At 52.0% G+C, this 15,545-nt stretch overlaps 1 protein-coding gene and 1 pseudogene across 2 annotated transcripts in view; one reads left to right on the top strand and one right to left on the bottom strand.

Moving 5' to 3' along the window:
• Positions 1-53: 53 nt before the first annotated feature.
• Positions 54-10,818, top strand: LOC139186512 (metallothionein-2A pseudogene; annotated as a pseudogene).
• Positions 10,810-15,545, bottom strand: part of ADARB2 (adenosine deaminase RNA specific B2 (inactive)) — a 239,094-nt gene continuing 234,358 nt past the window's right edge. For both annotated transcript variants that reach the window (XM_070801117.1, XM_070801116.1), the window contains one exon: positions 10,810-15,176. In XM_070801117.1, coding sequence (XP_070657218.1) covers positions 15,000-15,176 — 177 coding nt within the window. In that variant the 3' untranslated portion in view covers positions 10,810-14,999. The remainder of the gene's footprint in view (positions 15,177-15,545) is intronic.

Here is a 15,545-nt window from a genome sequence, read left to right as displayed (position 1 = left end):
ATGGCTACTGAACATCACAATCATGTAGAAAGTGAACAAGTTAATTATAGTATTGCCCACTTGAAAAACTTTACTTTTAGACTTCAAAGCTCAATTGTGTTTTATTTTCTGTTATACTATAATTAAATAAACCACGTTACACTTCTCCATTCCTGCATCGCCACCCCAAAATTTCTGAAGGGAGTTAATAACTTGACGAACTACAGTCCTTTGTCAAAATTCCTCAGTTTAATAAGACACTTGTCCTGTCCTTACTATAGTTAAGCTTGTTTGAAAGTTGAAAACAATTGCAGTTACAGAAAGTGACCTGTTACAGAGAGAGGGCCTGTTTTCTGTGTTGAATTCATGCTGGGACTGGCCGTAGCCCTGCTCACTGTCCTGTTCTCAGCCACGTGGATGGAGCTGCATCTGCCATGAGAGCCGTGGCAGGTGGCTCCTGGGAACCCAGCAGGTGGCAGGGCCTTCCCCAGGGTGTCCTCCAGCCCCGCCCCAGACCAGGAGGACTTGCCACCCCAGTCCTGTGGGCCGCAGGCACACATTCAATCCCCAGAGCGCAGAGCTTCTCCACAATTTCTCCCTTATCCTACTCTTCGAAAATGTGAGTATTACCTAGATTTCATAATTATACCTTCAGTTGCATTTAAAGTTCGTGTTAGTACAAAGAATTGAGAAGGCAAGGCTTGTATTGCTTTGATTTCATCAAAATGCCACCAAGACGTGTCTCCCTCACTGTGCACAGGTTTTCTGTTTTCACTGAATAAATTGGGAGTCAAGGAAATCATTCCCTACGTTGAGAGTGCCTCTGCTTTACATCAGCACATGTTGTGCAGTCCCTCTTGTATGAAGAGACTGAAAATGAAGTCACAAAAGTGCCCTGAGTTTAAAACCAGATTTCTAAGAACATTAAGCAGCTTAGGGCCAACATGCAGGTAGACTGAGCACCCTTTGGTGCCTTGCGGACTGTGTGCTTTTTGGGCTGGACAGGGTCTCCAGGGAGAGGACCTTCAAATCAGAGCCTCCCGTCAAGGCTGAAGAGAGTGTCATGAAGTGAGAGGGACAAGAGCAAGGTTTCGGCCACTCGAGAAGCGTGACCGGGTGTGGAGGGCGTCCATGACGGAGGCGGCTTGGTCAGGCTTGAGGAGGGTGGCTTACTCCACGTGCGCTAGGCACCTCCGGACGAGTGCATGGGAGTCTGGTTCCATGGGATTCGTGGTGAGTGTCGAGCTGAGGGCAGCAGGCGGGGAGGGCAGGGCTTATCCCATGATGAGGGCAGTTCGCAGGTCCCGTCAGGCTAGCACACAGATGTCTGTGGTACCCAAAGGGTGCTACCGTATGTGAGAAGGACCCCCTTCTCCCCCCTCCCAATGATAGGGAAATGCTGGGAAATTTTAGCTATGATTTGGAGACTGTAGTTGTTACCTGGGCCAAGTTCATCTACCCCGTGCTGCCGGGCCCCTTGTCACCACCGGCCCACAACCCCATCCTCCCACCTGCATGCTGGGTGAGCTGTTGCATGCTCCACCAGCCCAGACATGGCTATTATAGTGCTGCCTGGGAAATCTTGGAACTGGAACTGAGAAAGTCCATTTCTCTCCAGTAGTTCAGCTATGTGAAAATATGCCAGGTGCTTCTAAGTGAAGAGAAAATAACTACGATTCTGTGCTCAGCAAGACCTCCTTCAGGAATGAGTGTGAAGTGATGGTCTGTGGATAAACAGAAGCAGTTTTTACCAGCACCCCTCCCCTAAGGGACCTTTCAGTTCAGTTCAGTCGCTCAGTTGTGTCCAACTCTTTGTGACCCCTTGAACCACAGCACACCAGGCCTCCCTGTCCATCACCAACTCCCGGAGTCCACCCAAACCCATGTCCATTGTGTCGGTGATGCCATCCAACCATCTCATCCTCTGTCGTCCCCTTCTCCTCCTGCCCTCAATCTTTCCCAGCATCAGGGTCTTTTCAAATGAGTCAGCTCTCCACATCAGGTGGCCAAAGTATTGGAGTTTCAGCTTCAACATCAGTCCCTCCAGTGAACACCCAGGACTGAAAATGTAAAGGGACCTTTACAAGGATGTTCTGTAAGAAGAAAAAGTCACAAAGGCGTGGTTTCAAATGGACCAGTACACTGGCACACATCTGCACCAAGTTACGTCTGATTGGAGATTGGGTTTTAAATATCTGTTTTTGTTCTACTGGGGTTTGAAAGAATAAGGCCTTAAGTTATTAAATATTTATAGAGAAATTTCAACGCTAACCACAAAGAAAAACACCTTGGAAAGAAAAAAGAAATGATTAGACATGGTTACTGTGAGGGACTGGGAAATATGGTAAATGAGAGTAGGGTAGAAGTGAGTTTTTATTGTATTTCTTTTTATAGTTTTTGGAATTTCAGAACCTTTGAAATATATCACGTTATCTGAGAAGTTTTTGCTTTTTTGAATATGTGACAAAAAGAGGGTTAAAATCAACCATATTTTACATATTTTAAAACTTTAACATAGATATTAGAAAAGACATAAAATGACAGACCATCAGGTTTATTAATAGGAAGACTCCATATTATAAAAGTGTCAGTTCTCCCCATATTGGCAAGTAGATACAGTGCAGTTCCAATCCAAATCACCCAGGTTTTTTTTGAGGCATTGGACAGTGTGGTTCCTAAGTTTTATTAGAAAGAGCAAAGGCCAGGGTTAACAAGATGCCCAAGAAGAGAAAAGAGGAGGCAAGAAAAGAGAAGAAAAAATTTACCTCAAGTCTGGCAGGGCTGTAGTATGCAGAGTGAGGGGTTTGCACAGAGTGGGAAATTGACCAGTATAACAAAGATATCAAAGTCAATTCATGCATAAATGAAAACCTGAACCATTTCAGCTCATATAGTCATAGATCAGCAGGGGGAAATGAATGGTTCCAGTACTACTGGTTATTCATGTGGAGGAAGATAGTAAAACTGGATCCCTGTCTCACACACCAAGGGTTTCCCTGGTGGCTCAGACTCCTGCAATGCAAGAGATGCAGGTTTGATCTCTGGGGTTGGGAGTGGATACCCACTCAGGTGTTCTTGCCTGGAGGATCCCATGGACAGAGGAGCCTGGGGGGCTATAGTTCATGGGGGTCACAAAGAGTCAGATATGACTGAGTAACTCACACACCCACATCTCACAACAGAAGGAGAATCAATTCCAGCATTATATGTGAAAGACAGAACATTAAAAGAAAAACTGAAAAATTCTTAAAGAGATGATAATACCAGACCATTTTACCTGTCTCCTGCGAAACCTGTATGCAGGTCAAGAAGCAACAGTTAGAACTGCACATGGAGCAACAGACTGGTTCAAAATTGGGAAAGGAGTATGACAAGGCTGTATATTTTCACTCTGCTTATTTAACTTCTATGCAGAGTACATGTGAAATGCCAGGCTGGATGAAACACAAGCTGGAATCAAGATTGCTGGGAGAAATAACAACCTCAGATATGCAGATGACACCACCCTAATGGTAGAAAGTGAAGAACTAAAGAGCCTCTTGATGAGGGTAAAAGAGGAGAGTGAAAAAGCTGGCTTAGAACTCAGTGTTCAAAAAGCTAAGATCTTGGCATCCAGTCTCATCACTTCATGGCAAATAGAAGGGGAAAATAGAAGTAATGACAAATTTTATTTTCTTGGGCTCCAGAATCACTGCAGATGGTGACTGCAGCCATGAAATTAAAAGATGCTTGTTCCTTGGAAGGAAAACTGACAAACCTAGACAGAGTATTAAAAAGCAGAGATATCACTTTGCTGACAAAGGTCTAAATACTCAAAGCTATGGTTTTTCCAGTAGTCATGTATGGATGTGAGAGTTGGACCATAAAGAAGTCTGAGTGCCAAAGAATTGATGCTTTTGAACTGTGGTGCTGGAGAAGACTCTTGAGAGTCCCTTGGCCTGCAAGGAGATGAAACCAGTCAATCCTAAAGGAAATCAACCCTGAATATTCATTGGAAGGACTGATGCTGAAGCTCCAATACTTGGGCCACCTGATGCAAAGAGTCAACTCATTTGAATGATGCTGGGAAAGATTGGAGGCAAAAGGAGAAGGGGCAGCAGAGAATGAAATGGTTAGATAGCGTCACTAACTCAATGGACATGAATTTGAGCAAACTCCAGGAGATAGTGAAGGACAGGGGAGCCTGGCGAGCTCTAGTCCCTGGGCTTGCAAAGAGCACATGTTCAAGGTCATAGCACCAAACATGGAACAACCGGCACACACCACCAGGGACTGGAAAGCAAATCTTGGTACATCTACACAGCAAAATGTGACATAACAGAAACTGGATGACTCACATGCAGCTGTGTGCAACTGTTGGACCGTGTGAAACCTCGTGAGGCATGAGCCATCCAGCCTTGCATGTGATCATAGCCTCGTATTTTGTGGGATGAAACCCAACATTCCGAATGGTCCTCTGTAGGCCAGAAATAGGGCTGGGGTGAAGGAAGTGGTGAGATCAGGAGGAGCTGAGACTGGCACCGTGCCATTCCTCATCTGGATCCTGGGCACACAGGTGCTGGTCCTGATCTTGACAGTGGGCGCATGGGTGCCGATCCTGATCTGGACAGTGGGCACACGGGCACCGGCCCTGACCTGGATGGTGGGCACACGGGTGCTGGCCCTGACCTGGATGGTGGGCACATGGACGCCGGCCCTGATCTGGAGGGTGGGCACATGGGGGCAGGTCCTGATCTGGACGCTGGGCACACGGGTGCGTGTTCCAGTTCTCACACTGTATAACCTGAGTGCTCCTACAGATGTTCCTTTAATGTGTCTAACATAATACAACCAAGATAATAGAAACAGTTCTAAAGAGAAAGTGTTGGATCAAGTGAATGCTGGTAAGATGAGGGAATTTGTAGTAATATTTTCCCCCACATCAGTTTCATGCTTATTGCAAACCCTGTTTTTTCACTTCAGATACTAGTTCTTCCACTTACAAACGTGTAAATTGTCTGAATTGTCTCATTTTCCGTCATTGTATGTTCCATGGGAGGAAACGCAAAGCCAATTTTGTTCCAAGATCATGTTCTTGAGAAAAGCAGTCACTGAGCACACGCCCCGTTGCCATCCTCGCCATCCTTTGTGCAGTCGTCTCTGGACCCCAGCCCTGCTTCAGTTCGCCGTGGATCCCAACCGCTCCTGCACCGCAGGTGGGTCCTGCACATGTGCCGGCTCTTGCAAATGCAGAGATTGCAAGGCACCTCCTGCAGGAAGAGCTGCTGCGCCTGTGGCCACATGGGCCGTGCCATGTGTGCCAGGGCTGCAGCTGCAGAAGGGCCTCAGACACGTGCACCCGCTGCGCCTGAAGGCGGGGAGGGCCTGCTCTCCAGTGTAAACAGAACAACATGTACAAACGTGCAGGTTTTAAAAAATGCAACCTGACATGTTTGTTACATCCCTTTCTTTCTTTCTTTTTTGTCCTATAAAATACAAGAATGATAATAACAGTGGTTGGCTTTAAAAAAAAATAGTCATGAAGGCAGTTGTCAAAAGGCAGAAGTTTATACTGGCAAAATTGGGTTGTTGGTCAGATATATTTTATAAATCCTGGCTTTAAAGTGGGAAATGTAATACGGATTTCATTTACCAGGTGTGATCATAAAACAATAAAAGTAGTTTTCTTATGTTCCTCATAAGTGGGGACTGAAGGCAATTTCAAATCCAGGAGACAGTCCAAAAATTGTGTTGAGCGGGGGCCACGTGTCAGAATAAGACTTTTTATTCTCACAGTCTTGTTCTGGGGAAAGCAGCATTTATTTGGCTAAGTGGGTAAGTTCTCATATATTTGCTAAAATAAAATCATTTTCTACAATGCATATGTATTACTAATGTCTTCTACCTCTGAATTGATTCTCAACAAATAATATAAAAATGTCCTGCTGGTGAACTTTTTCTGCTTTTTCAGTGATACAATTATTTGTGTATGTTCTGTAACTAGTTCTCTCTATTGTAAATAGGAACCTGATTTTCCTTTTTTTAGACACAGTTTTATTGGGGTCTAATTGAACGTGTGAAATACACTGATCATATATGAAGTGTAAAATAGGTATGGATGGGGCAGAGATGCTGGAGGTTACGGAGCCAGGGTTTCAAAACTACTTTGGTTAACACGCTAAGGGCTTTAGTGGGAATGGTGGACAGTGTGCGAGAGCTGATGGGAGTGATGTGAAAACCATAAGAAAGACCAAAACCCTGGGGCAGACATGCAGAACGCCTCTGAGGACCGTTCAGTAGACTGGACTGAGTGTCTAAACATGGGTCAATAGAATCATCCCAAACAGGAATCCAAGGAGGAAAAAACAAAAAAGTCAGAATAGAACATCCAGGGACAGTTACAGAAAGGTGTGATGTCCACATTTGGGAACTGGAGGAGAGGACAGAGCAAGGAGATTTGAAATAATAATAGCTGAGAATTTCCTAAAAGTAATGACATAAAGCAGACCACAAATCAGAGATGCTGGGGGGTGCCTTCAAGTGCAGAAAGGCCAGAAAATCAACACTTGGGCACGTCACATTCAAACTGCAGAACAGCGAAAACAAAATCTAGAACGTACCGCGAATATACCACAGCTACAGGACAGAGGGATGAGAGGAGCATGGGACGTTTCATCAGAAACCACGCCGGCGAGAGGAGAGTCAGATAGTACGTGTGCACGTGTGTACAGAGCAGTCATCGTGCTCATGGATTCTGTGGTCGAGTTCAGAAAGGGTGTGTCAGAGGTGACTGTTTTCTCCTCCACGATGTCTGAGAGGATCGCACGCTGGGAGCAGTGCAGTCACAGCTCTGGAGTCATCTGCAGGTGTCTTCGTGTGCATCTGGCCCCTGAGCTGGCTTGATATGGAAGGCTGGCTCAGCTCAGAAGCTGCCTCTCGTGTGGACTAGGTTCATGGCATGAAGGCCTCAGGGAAATCTTCCTCGGCAGGGGCCCAGATGTCAACAGTGAGCGTCCCGTCTGTGGGGCAGAAGTGGGGGCCCGTGGCACCCTGTCTGCCCGGGCACTGCCTTGGGTGCTTGTGTATTAGCTGCTCACTGAGCCTCACGGCCACAGTTTACGGGTAGGTGGTCTCTTCCCAGTGTCTCAGCGTGGACCAGAGAGGGAAGGGGGGTTCTGGCTGAGACAGTCCAGCTCTGGGGTTGGTGCTGATGCTACTGACAAGCTGACCCTGGCATCAGGTCTCTGCCCATCTGGCCCCTGGGGCTCCCAGGCTGTGGCCGTGCTTCCAGCTGCCTTGTCCCCACACCTGCCCACTGGGCACCTGCTCTGACCACGTCCACATGTGTCACCCCCAGGGGACAGGATGGTGGGTGTCTTCTCTGAGCTGTGGGGTGTCCAGGGGCAGAGGAGCCCCCTTCCGGGAGAGGGGTCCAGCAACAGGCAAGAAGGGCAGTGAATGTGTTGGGTCTAGTCCCTCTGCAGTGACCTTGACTTATCTCTGAATCTCTGCACACTTCCCAGTGGCTACCTCTTGAGATAGTCCCTACGAGCATTTATAAATTAGGGCTTCTGATGTCTCTCCTCGAGGCAGGGCAGCTTGCATTTCCCTTTTCTCACCTCTGGACTCTTCCTGCGGATGACCCTGCCCAGGGTGGTCTTGTCCTGTCTTCACGCCCCCACCAGGTGCCCTTGCCTCCCTATGATTATTCCAGCACCCCCACCCCTGGCACCGGACTTGCCTGGTCACTTGGTTTGTGGCCTCCTTGTTTCATTGGAAAGCAGTGCTGTCCACTGCTAATTATGTCTTGCCTGTGTTGTGAACACCATTTAATTTCTTTTTAAATTGCTTTGTGTTCATTGCCACCAACTAGTCTATGAGCTCTTTGGGACTAGAGAGCACATGTGTTTTATTATCTCTAAGGATAGAGGACGATGGGTTGTTCATAGCAAGTCTCAATAAATACTATTTATTGAAGAACCTGGAGAGTGATCACTTTGACTCTTCCTGTTAGTGAACGGTTGGAGTCCTGTGATGGCAAGGAGGGCGGAAAACCTCCAGACTCGAGTAGTAACTCATCATTATGACTATTTATTACCAAAAGCAAACACATTCCCCTTAACATACTTAATGAATCCTTGTCACAACCCTTTGCTGCAGGTATGATTCTGTTGTTAAAAGATGAGGGATTGGGGTTCAAAGGCAGGAGCCGCCTTGCTCAGAGCTGTGGGTGAGTGCGGTCTTCCCTGATGCCAAAGTGAAAGTTGCCCAGTTATGTCCGACTCTGCGACCCCATGGACCATACTATCGTGGGTAGCCTTTCCCTCCTCCAGAGGATCTTCCCAACCCAGGGATCGAACCCAGGACTCCCACATTGCAGGCGGATTCTTTCCTAGCTGAGCCACAGGGGAAGCCCAAGAATACTGGAGTGGGTAGCCTATTCCTTCTCCAGCGCACCTTCCCGACCCAGGGATCAAACTGGATTCCCCTGCATTGCAGGCAGATTTTTCACCAGCTGAGCCACCAGGGAAGCCCCAAGTCACCGTGCAAACAGCCTCCACCCACTGAGGAAACCAACCAACCAGGTGCTGGATAAGCTGAGGTCAGTGCAAAGAGATTCATGGGTCCTCAGGGCACCCCAGTTCGGGTGGCAGCTGAGTCCCTGCTGGACAGGGTGGGTGGTCCACAGAGCACCCCTAGTCCCCGTGAGCTCTCGGTGTGGAGAACAGGTTTTTTTTGAAAACTTGAAGCAGCCCTCGCTGAGGGGCCTCAGTTCTGGGGTTTAGTGGAGAAGCTCAGCAGCCTCACTCGCTCCTTGCACCGGGCACCTGAGGCGCGGCCTTGCAGAGCAGAGCGGGCTCTCAGGTGGGATGTCCGCAGGAGGGAGGCAGAGACTGGCCATCACAGTCACAGCCACAGGCAAGGTGGGCGAGGCCGCTGCCTTCGGGGCTGAGCTGCAGTTCTGCATTCCCAGCCAGGCCTCTCCTCCTGTCTGGCCGCAGGCCTCCACAAGAGCTGCTTCCCTGAGCGCACGAAGGCTGCCTGCCTGGACGGGCCCCTTGGCCCAGCCAGGCAGCGAGTGTCACCTGTCCCGGGCTCGCTCGTCCGTGTGCCTCAGCCCGGGGAGGGGACGATGGATTTTAGTCCCCCCTCTTCCCCCAACGTGGGCTCCCCAGGCTGGGGGTGAGAGTTAGAAGTCACTCTGGACACTGACCCCTCGCGGAACAGAGCTCAGGGCGGAGAGCCCCCCCCACTGGCCTCTTGCAGATGCTCCAGGTGCGGTCCTGGCCGAGGTTGTCACCACCTGTGACACTCCCCTGCCGGGTCAGGATGGAGAAGAAATCCCACATGCAGGGAGGAAGGTTCCCTTCTCCCATGATTAGACGTGGCCTGACTCACCCACAGGGAACTGCAAGTGTGGTGGACACTTATCCTTCTGGCTACTGGCTTTCTGAACCCGTTTCTCTATGCAGGGACCCCAACCGTGGCAGAAGCAGAGCCTGAGGCCTGGAGGCTGGGTCTGGGGGGAGAGTGGCCAAGGGGGGCTGACGTCCCTGACGGTGTGTCTGGCTCAGCCCCAGCCCAGGGCATTCAAGGCCAGAGGTCAGCCTTGGTCTGCCCCTGCGTCCTCGGCCTCTGGTGGGGCTGTCCTAGCCTCACACAGTCCCCACTCCTTGCAGGTAGGAGCCCATGGGGACCGGAAGCAGCTGCCGCTTGGTGAGAGGGGTTCTCCGAGTGTGCAAAGGAATTGTGGACGCTCCTCCTCCCCTTGTGTCCAGGACCTGTCTCCCTGAGGGTTCACAGTGCTGCTGAGCGACCAGCCCGGGTGCCCTGCTCCCCGTGGGGCGACTTGCCGGTCACATGGTCACTGTCCTGTCCCTTAAACTTGGGTGATGTCGGGTCTGAGGAGCCCCCACATGGAGTCTGGGTGGCCCCGTGTCCAGACCACAGGCTAACTCTCACCGGGCCACTTTCCCGGGAGGAAGGACCCTGAGCTGACCTGCTGGCTGCCAGGTGCTGTTCGTCTCCTGTGGGCAGGTGTGGTCCCCCCCCAACTCCAGCTCCAGCTGGAGTCACCCTGGGGGGAGGGCGACTCTCGGTGGACTTCGTCTGTGAGGCCTGGGGGACAGCCTGAGTCATCTGCCTGTGCGGACACTCTTGTGGCCCCACCTGTGACAGCTGGGTGGTCACACGCTGCCTGCACTCAGCCCATTCACCTCACCTGGAGTGTCGGTCCCAGGAGTCCCTGTCCCCAGAGTCCCCGTCCCCAGAGTCCCCGTCCCCCGAGTCCCTGTCCCCCCGGAGTCCCCGTCCCCCGAGTCCCCGTCCCTGGAGTCCTCGTCCCCGGAGTCCCTGTCCTCCCGGAGTCCCTGCCCCTGGAATCCGTGTCCCCAGAGTTCCTGTCCCGAGTCCCTGTGTCTGGAGTCCCTGTCCCCGGAGTCCCTGTCCCCAGAGTTCCTGTCCTCTGAGTCCCTGTCCCCGGAGTCCCTGTCCCCTGAGTCCCTGTCCCTGGAGTCCCTGTCCCCCGAGTCCCTGTCCCCCAAGTCCCTGTCCCCCCAGAGTCCCTGTCCCCCCAGAGTCCCTGTCCCCCAAGTCCCTGTCCAGCAGAGTGCCTATCCCTGGCCTCTGGCCACCAGGGGGCATCTGTTGTCCTTTTCACCTTGGGCTCGTTTCCCTCCAGACTGGGGGGCTCAGACCCCTCTGCCTGAGGCCTGATCTCAGATGCACTCCTGTAAGAAGATGAAAGTTCGGAAGCTGACCCTGCTGTTTCTTCGTGGGGGCAGAATTGTGGACTCTGAGCCCCTAGAACTCTGCTTGATGAGAAAGGCCCAACACCCAAGGAAAGCACAATTGTGCTTAATGTTTTTATTCACTTAACAGAAACATTCACTTATCAGATTTCACTGAAGTGCAATTTACAGAACTCAGAGGCAAATTAACATATGTAAATTCATATTTTAAGGTTTCGGATTTTTTTTTTTACAAATATTACAAATGTACATCGATCGTTAACAATATTGCCATTCAGTCATGCTTTTCATGTACATACTTTCATTTAAGAATTACTATTTATTAAGTTCATTTTGCTTAAAAAATGCTGAAAATTAACTGGGCACTGCTGGGAAAGTGTTTTTCCTTTTTTACTGATGTATGTACTGCGGAGTGGTAGAAACCTAGTGCCTGTGTGACACGAGGCCCTCGAGTTCAGGTCGTTTGTCTTTGGAGGGTATTTCTCCCCCGGCTTCCTTTCTCGCAGGAGTTGGGAACCAGGTGTTTCTTTCTCCAGGGCCGGTGCTGCCCGCACATCCCTGCAGCAGTGATACGATCTACATTTCAGAGCTGTGGTGTCAGTGTCCCTTTTGGTGAACAGGCTCCAGGGGTCTGAAGAGCCTGAACACGAAATCACGGGAACACGCCAGGGGCCGCCTAGTCCTGAGCAAAGACCTGAAACAGTCAACGAAGTGGGGCTCAGGGCAGACACGCCCCTGAGACCTGATGCTCAGTGGTACCAGGATGGGGGGTCAGGCAAAGGAAAGTGGGGAGGTCGAGTAGGGAGAAAGCGTGAGAAAGAAGAGGCAGCTGGAGGCAGCGGCTGCCTCTGCCTCTTGTTTCTGCCTCCCCCCACCCACCACCTGTACTCTTCATTTGATCTGATTCAGTTTGTGGGAGGATCTTAGCAGGAGCTGGAGCATCCCGCATTCTCAGAACCCACCGTGCATCAGCTGGGGGTGAGTCAGGACCGGGCAGGGGTGGGCAGGGGCCCCCAGGGGCCCTCCCGAGTCAGAGCTTCCTCCCCACCGCCCACCCCCTGCAGGGACTCCATGCAGGGCCAGGGAGTATGTGGGACGATGGGGAGGAGCTCAGGCTCACCTGGCCGCTGAGGGGTGGTCCATAAACAGGCTTTCCTGACTTCCCTTTGGTCTCATCAGAAAGTGCTATTTGTTGTATTTTGGGGCCAATTAGACGAATTCATTGGAATGGCTTCTTAAAAAATGGGTATAGAAGTTTCTCTAAATTAAAAATGTCTAAGATTCAAATGTCTTTTTAATTTCTTTAAACAAGATACTATAGACACATCTTGAAATTTTTAATCTAAAAAATAGGATTTCATCAAAATACTCTAACTGTTCTATTCTGGGCATTGATATACCTTGTATTTACTATTTATGGCTCTCCAGACATGATAAACATTATACTGAAAAGAAAGAAAGAAAAAATGCATTTAACTTTACCGGTAAGAACAGAATACTTGAAAAAGGAATCATGTGGGAAAATATGAGCTGCGCCTGCTTGAAAAGCTCTTCAACGGTTCTGAGGAACAGTGGACGTTAAGACACCGTAGCCTCCAGCCATGAACAGGCTCAGAGAGGAGCAAAAGGCAACAGCAGTTATAGACCTGCACATCCTCTGCTTGGTAAAAACAAAACACAAATCTCGAATTGAGCAACTCGCTGTCACATGTGCGACCCGCTGCCCCCTCCCGGTTCTGCAGGTGGGTCCCGCCAAGACGCTCTGCACACGGAGCCCCAGGCCTTCCCCCACGGAGCCGTGTGCGCTGGGGAGGGAGGTGGACGCCATGGCGCGGGTGGATGTGACCCAGCAGGGCAAGTGTGAGTGCGGAGGCATAGATGGTGCTCCAGCAGGTTCTGCGGGCGGTGGACGGTGGGCCCTTTCGTTGGCTCTGTCCTGCCTTCAGGGGAACTCAAGTTTTCTTCTCACAGAGACTACAGGAGGGGTCCAGGAGGTGTCTGGCTCTGCTTGACTCATATTCCCCAGGTTTTTTTCCCCGCCTAAGCAGGGCCAGGCTCCTGGGGCTGGAGAGGAGGGACAGGCACCTCTGGGCTCCGGGATGACCTGAGCTGGGCCCTCCCACCACCCCAGACCCCCTCCTCGAGCTTTCAGTCGTCCCAGCTCCTGCCCCCGCTTGCCCTCCTGTGCCAGGAACCCCGGGGCCCTTCCTCGTTTCCTGCTTACTCATGGCAAAGTGCCAGGCCCTGAGCCCTGGCTTTCTGCTGCCCTTGGACCCTTGTCTTGCTGCAGGCGGGCCCTGCAGACTCCTTGTCCACCTCTCCTGCCTAGAAGCACCCTTCTGACACGACAGACTGGCCCCAGACTGGTGCTTACGGGCACTGGGTGTCAGGTGCCAGCCTCCTCCAGGAGCAGCTGTTTACATAATCAGTTGGGGTACTTTGTGGAAACCCAGTGCCTCAGATGAATGTGAACATGCAGCCCTGACCCAGGCCCTGGGGGAGGCTCAAGATGGGTGAGTGGGCGCCTTCTGAGCCCCTAAGCAGGTACTTTGGGCAGTGCCCCCACCTCATTTGTGGGCCGCCCCCCCACCCCGCATCATCCCTGGCATTTGCTCCCTGTGCCGGGAGCTCCTTCGTATGAAGTGTGGACGGTGTCCCTGAGGATCAGCTCAGGGTGCTGCGAGCTGGGGTTCTGCTCAGAGCCAGGACCAGGCTGTGCCTCCAGCCTCGAGAGCAGGGCTCCGACTCAGGCTCCAGAGTCAGAGTCACAACCGGCCCAAGGCCTCTGGCTGAGCTTCGTTTGGTGAGATGTCGGAGGATCAGAGACTTACATCAACTGGCCTTGACCCTGGCTGTGTAAGAATTAAGATTTTACTGTCTTTCCTCAGTTCTTATGAAAGATCCCTATGAGTCATCTGTTTGCAAGAACGTTTTCATGTCTCTTGAAACTTTATCTCGGAAAAGTTGTTCACTGCCGTGCCAGTCTTCTCTTGTCAAAGAACTAGAGTGCTGAGTTTGACTTTATATTAAATCCTAGGAGAAGCGTCTCCTTCCAGACTTGTGATGAATACCGGCAGCTCGCTTTGTCTCGCTTTTGCCCCGTTGTTGTGGGATCTGTGAATGCAACGCTGTGCCTGCATTTGTCAGGTTAAGTGAGGAGCCCGGGCTGCTGTGGAGCTTTGCTGTTTCTATTTTGCACCATGAATGCCAGATCTTTTAACTGGAGGAACGAGGGGCTGGTTGACCAGCATGATGGAGCCAGACATGAGTCCTCAGTGGTGAGAGGCGTATGATGGGCTGAGGGTGTCCTGGGTGTCTCCCCACTGCATGGAGCGGGCTCAGGTTCCTGCCCCCTCAATCCTGGGCGCCCCAGGTGCACGGGGCAGGGGACCCAGAAGTGGCAGAACCCTGCCTGCTGCGCTGTTGCAGCTGCTTGAGTGAAGGGTTTGTCGTTCAGGACGGAGATCAGAGAGCCAAGATCAGGGACCAAGATCCGGCAGGTTCCGTGTGCTCTGGGCTTGCTTCTAATAAAGCTCAGGCACAAGGGCAGGACTCAGTCTGGGACGAGACGACCCCGAGTGGCTCAGACCTTGTCTGTGCTGTTGAGTCATCGTCCACCAGGGATGCAGCCATGGGAGCGATGGTGTGGGGCCCTCGTCACCGGATGTCCGCAGGTGGGTTCCTCAGGCCCTTGATCGTGGCCCTGGTGCTTTGGGAACTGACCCTTTGCTCTGTGAGGATGGTTCACTCTCTGGTCCTGTTTTGGGGCTGCTTAATATCATGCACCTCAAGTCCTTTTGAAAGGAAGTGGAATAAAAACTGAAACCAATGAACGCGACAGCTCGTGCTTTCTGGCTTCTTTGGGGAGGAGCCCATGGCTTTTCTCTTCACTCGTGGCTTACCCTGAAGTCCCACACGCTGTGCTTGTGGGAGCCCCTCGGTCAGGAGGTGCGTGGCGGGGTTGGGGCGCTGGGTGGGCCTGGCTGCTCCTCACCAGCTGCACCTCGGCACTTTTCAAGGCAGCACTTGGCACCTCCGGCCCGAATGGAAGCTCCCTTGGACACACGGGGGAGGGAGACAGGGCCATCTGTGCTGGAAGCGGGGTGTGGTGAGCAACCTCGGTCCTGGCCTCCTGGGAGTGGCCGTCAGAGAAGCACCACGCCCCTAACCCAAGGCAAGTTGCTCACCCGAGCTTGGACACGCGTGTTTCTGGAAACCAGAGGAAAGCGAACGCTTGGTGCGGGTCAGCACCGTGGGGGCGCCCGCCGCACGCAGCGTGCCCTGCCAGCCTCACAGCGCTAGCAGGAACTGGTCTTGCTCAGGTGGCTTCCTCACCCACGTGCCTAGGCCGGCCTTCTGGAACGCTCTGCACAGCTGCTGTTTGACGGCCTGGTAGGTGCGTGCCCCCAGCTTGGCCTCACAGTACATGGATGGCGTGTCCCCATGCCGTGGGATCCGTGTGCTCAGCTGTGGAACAGAGCAAGAGGGGCCATGAGCCCGCCGGGAGTGGCCTGGCCAGTGGGGGCCGTGGTGGGGGCTCCAACTGCTCGCTGGCCAGTCCGCAGCCCTGATACTCACTGCCATGTAACTGAGGGCACCTAACCTTAGAGCATCTGTCTCTTTCTGTCTGAACCGGAACCACATTGACTCTGAAGTCCCCGTAGACTTTTCACGGGCTGGGCCGGCCACAGCTGTTCACCACTGAGCCCCTTTCCATCTGTTTCTGGGGCCACAGGGAGAGCCTGCTGCGGGTGGGGGACGTGCTTGGAGGGGCCACGTCCAGGGTCCCTGGAGGACCAGTTGGCATGTTTGCGGTCACCTGGCCCCACCTGTGCC

This window comes from Bos indicus, chromosome 13 (genome assembly GCF_029378745.1).
Source record: "Bos indicus isolate NIAB-ARS_2022 breed Sahiwal x Tharparkar chromosome 13, NIAB-ARS_B.indTharparkar_mat_pri_1.0, whole genome shotgun sequence".
Lineage (NCBI taxonomy): Eukaryota > Metazoa > Chordata > Mammalia > Artiodactyla > Bovidae > Bos > Bos indicus.
Note: the sequence above shows the minus strand (reverse complement) of the source record. Positions and strands in the feature narration are given on the sequence as shown.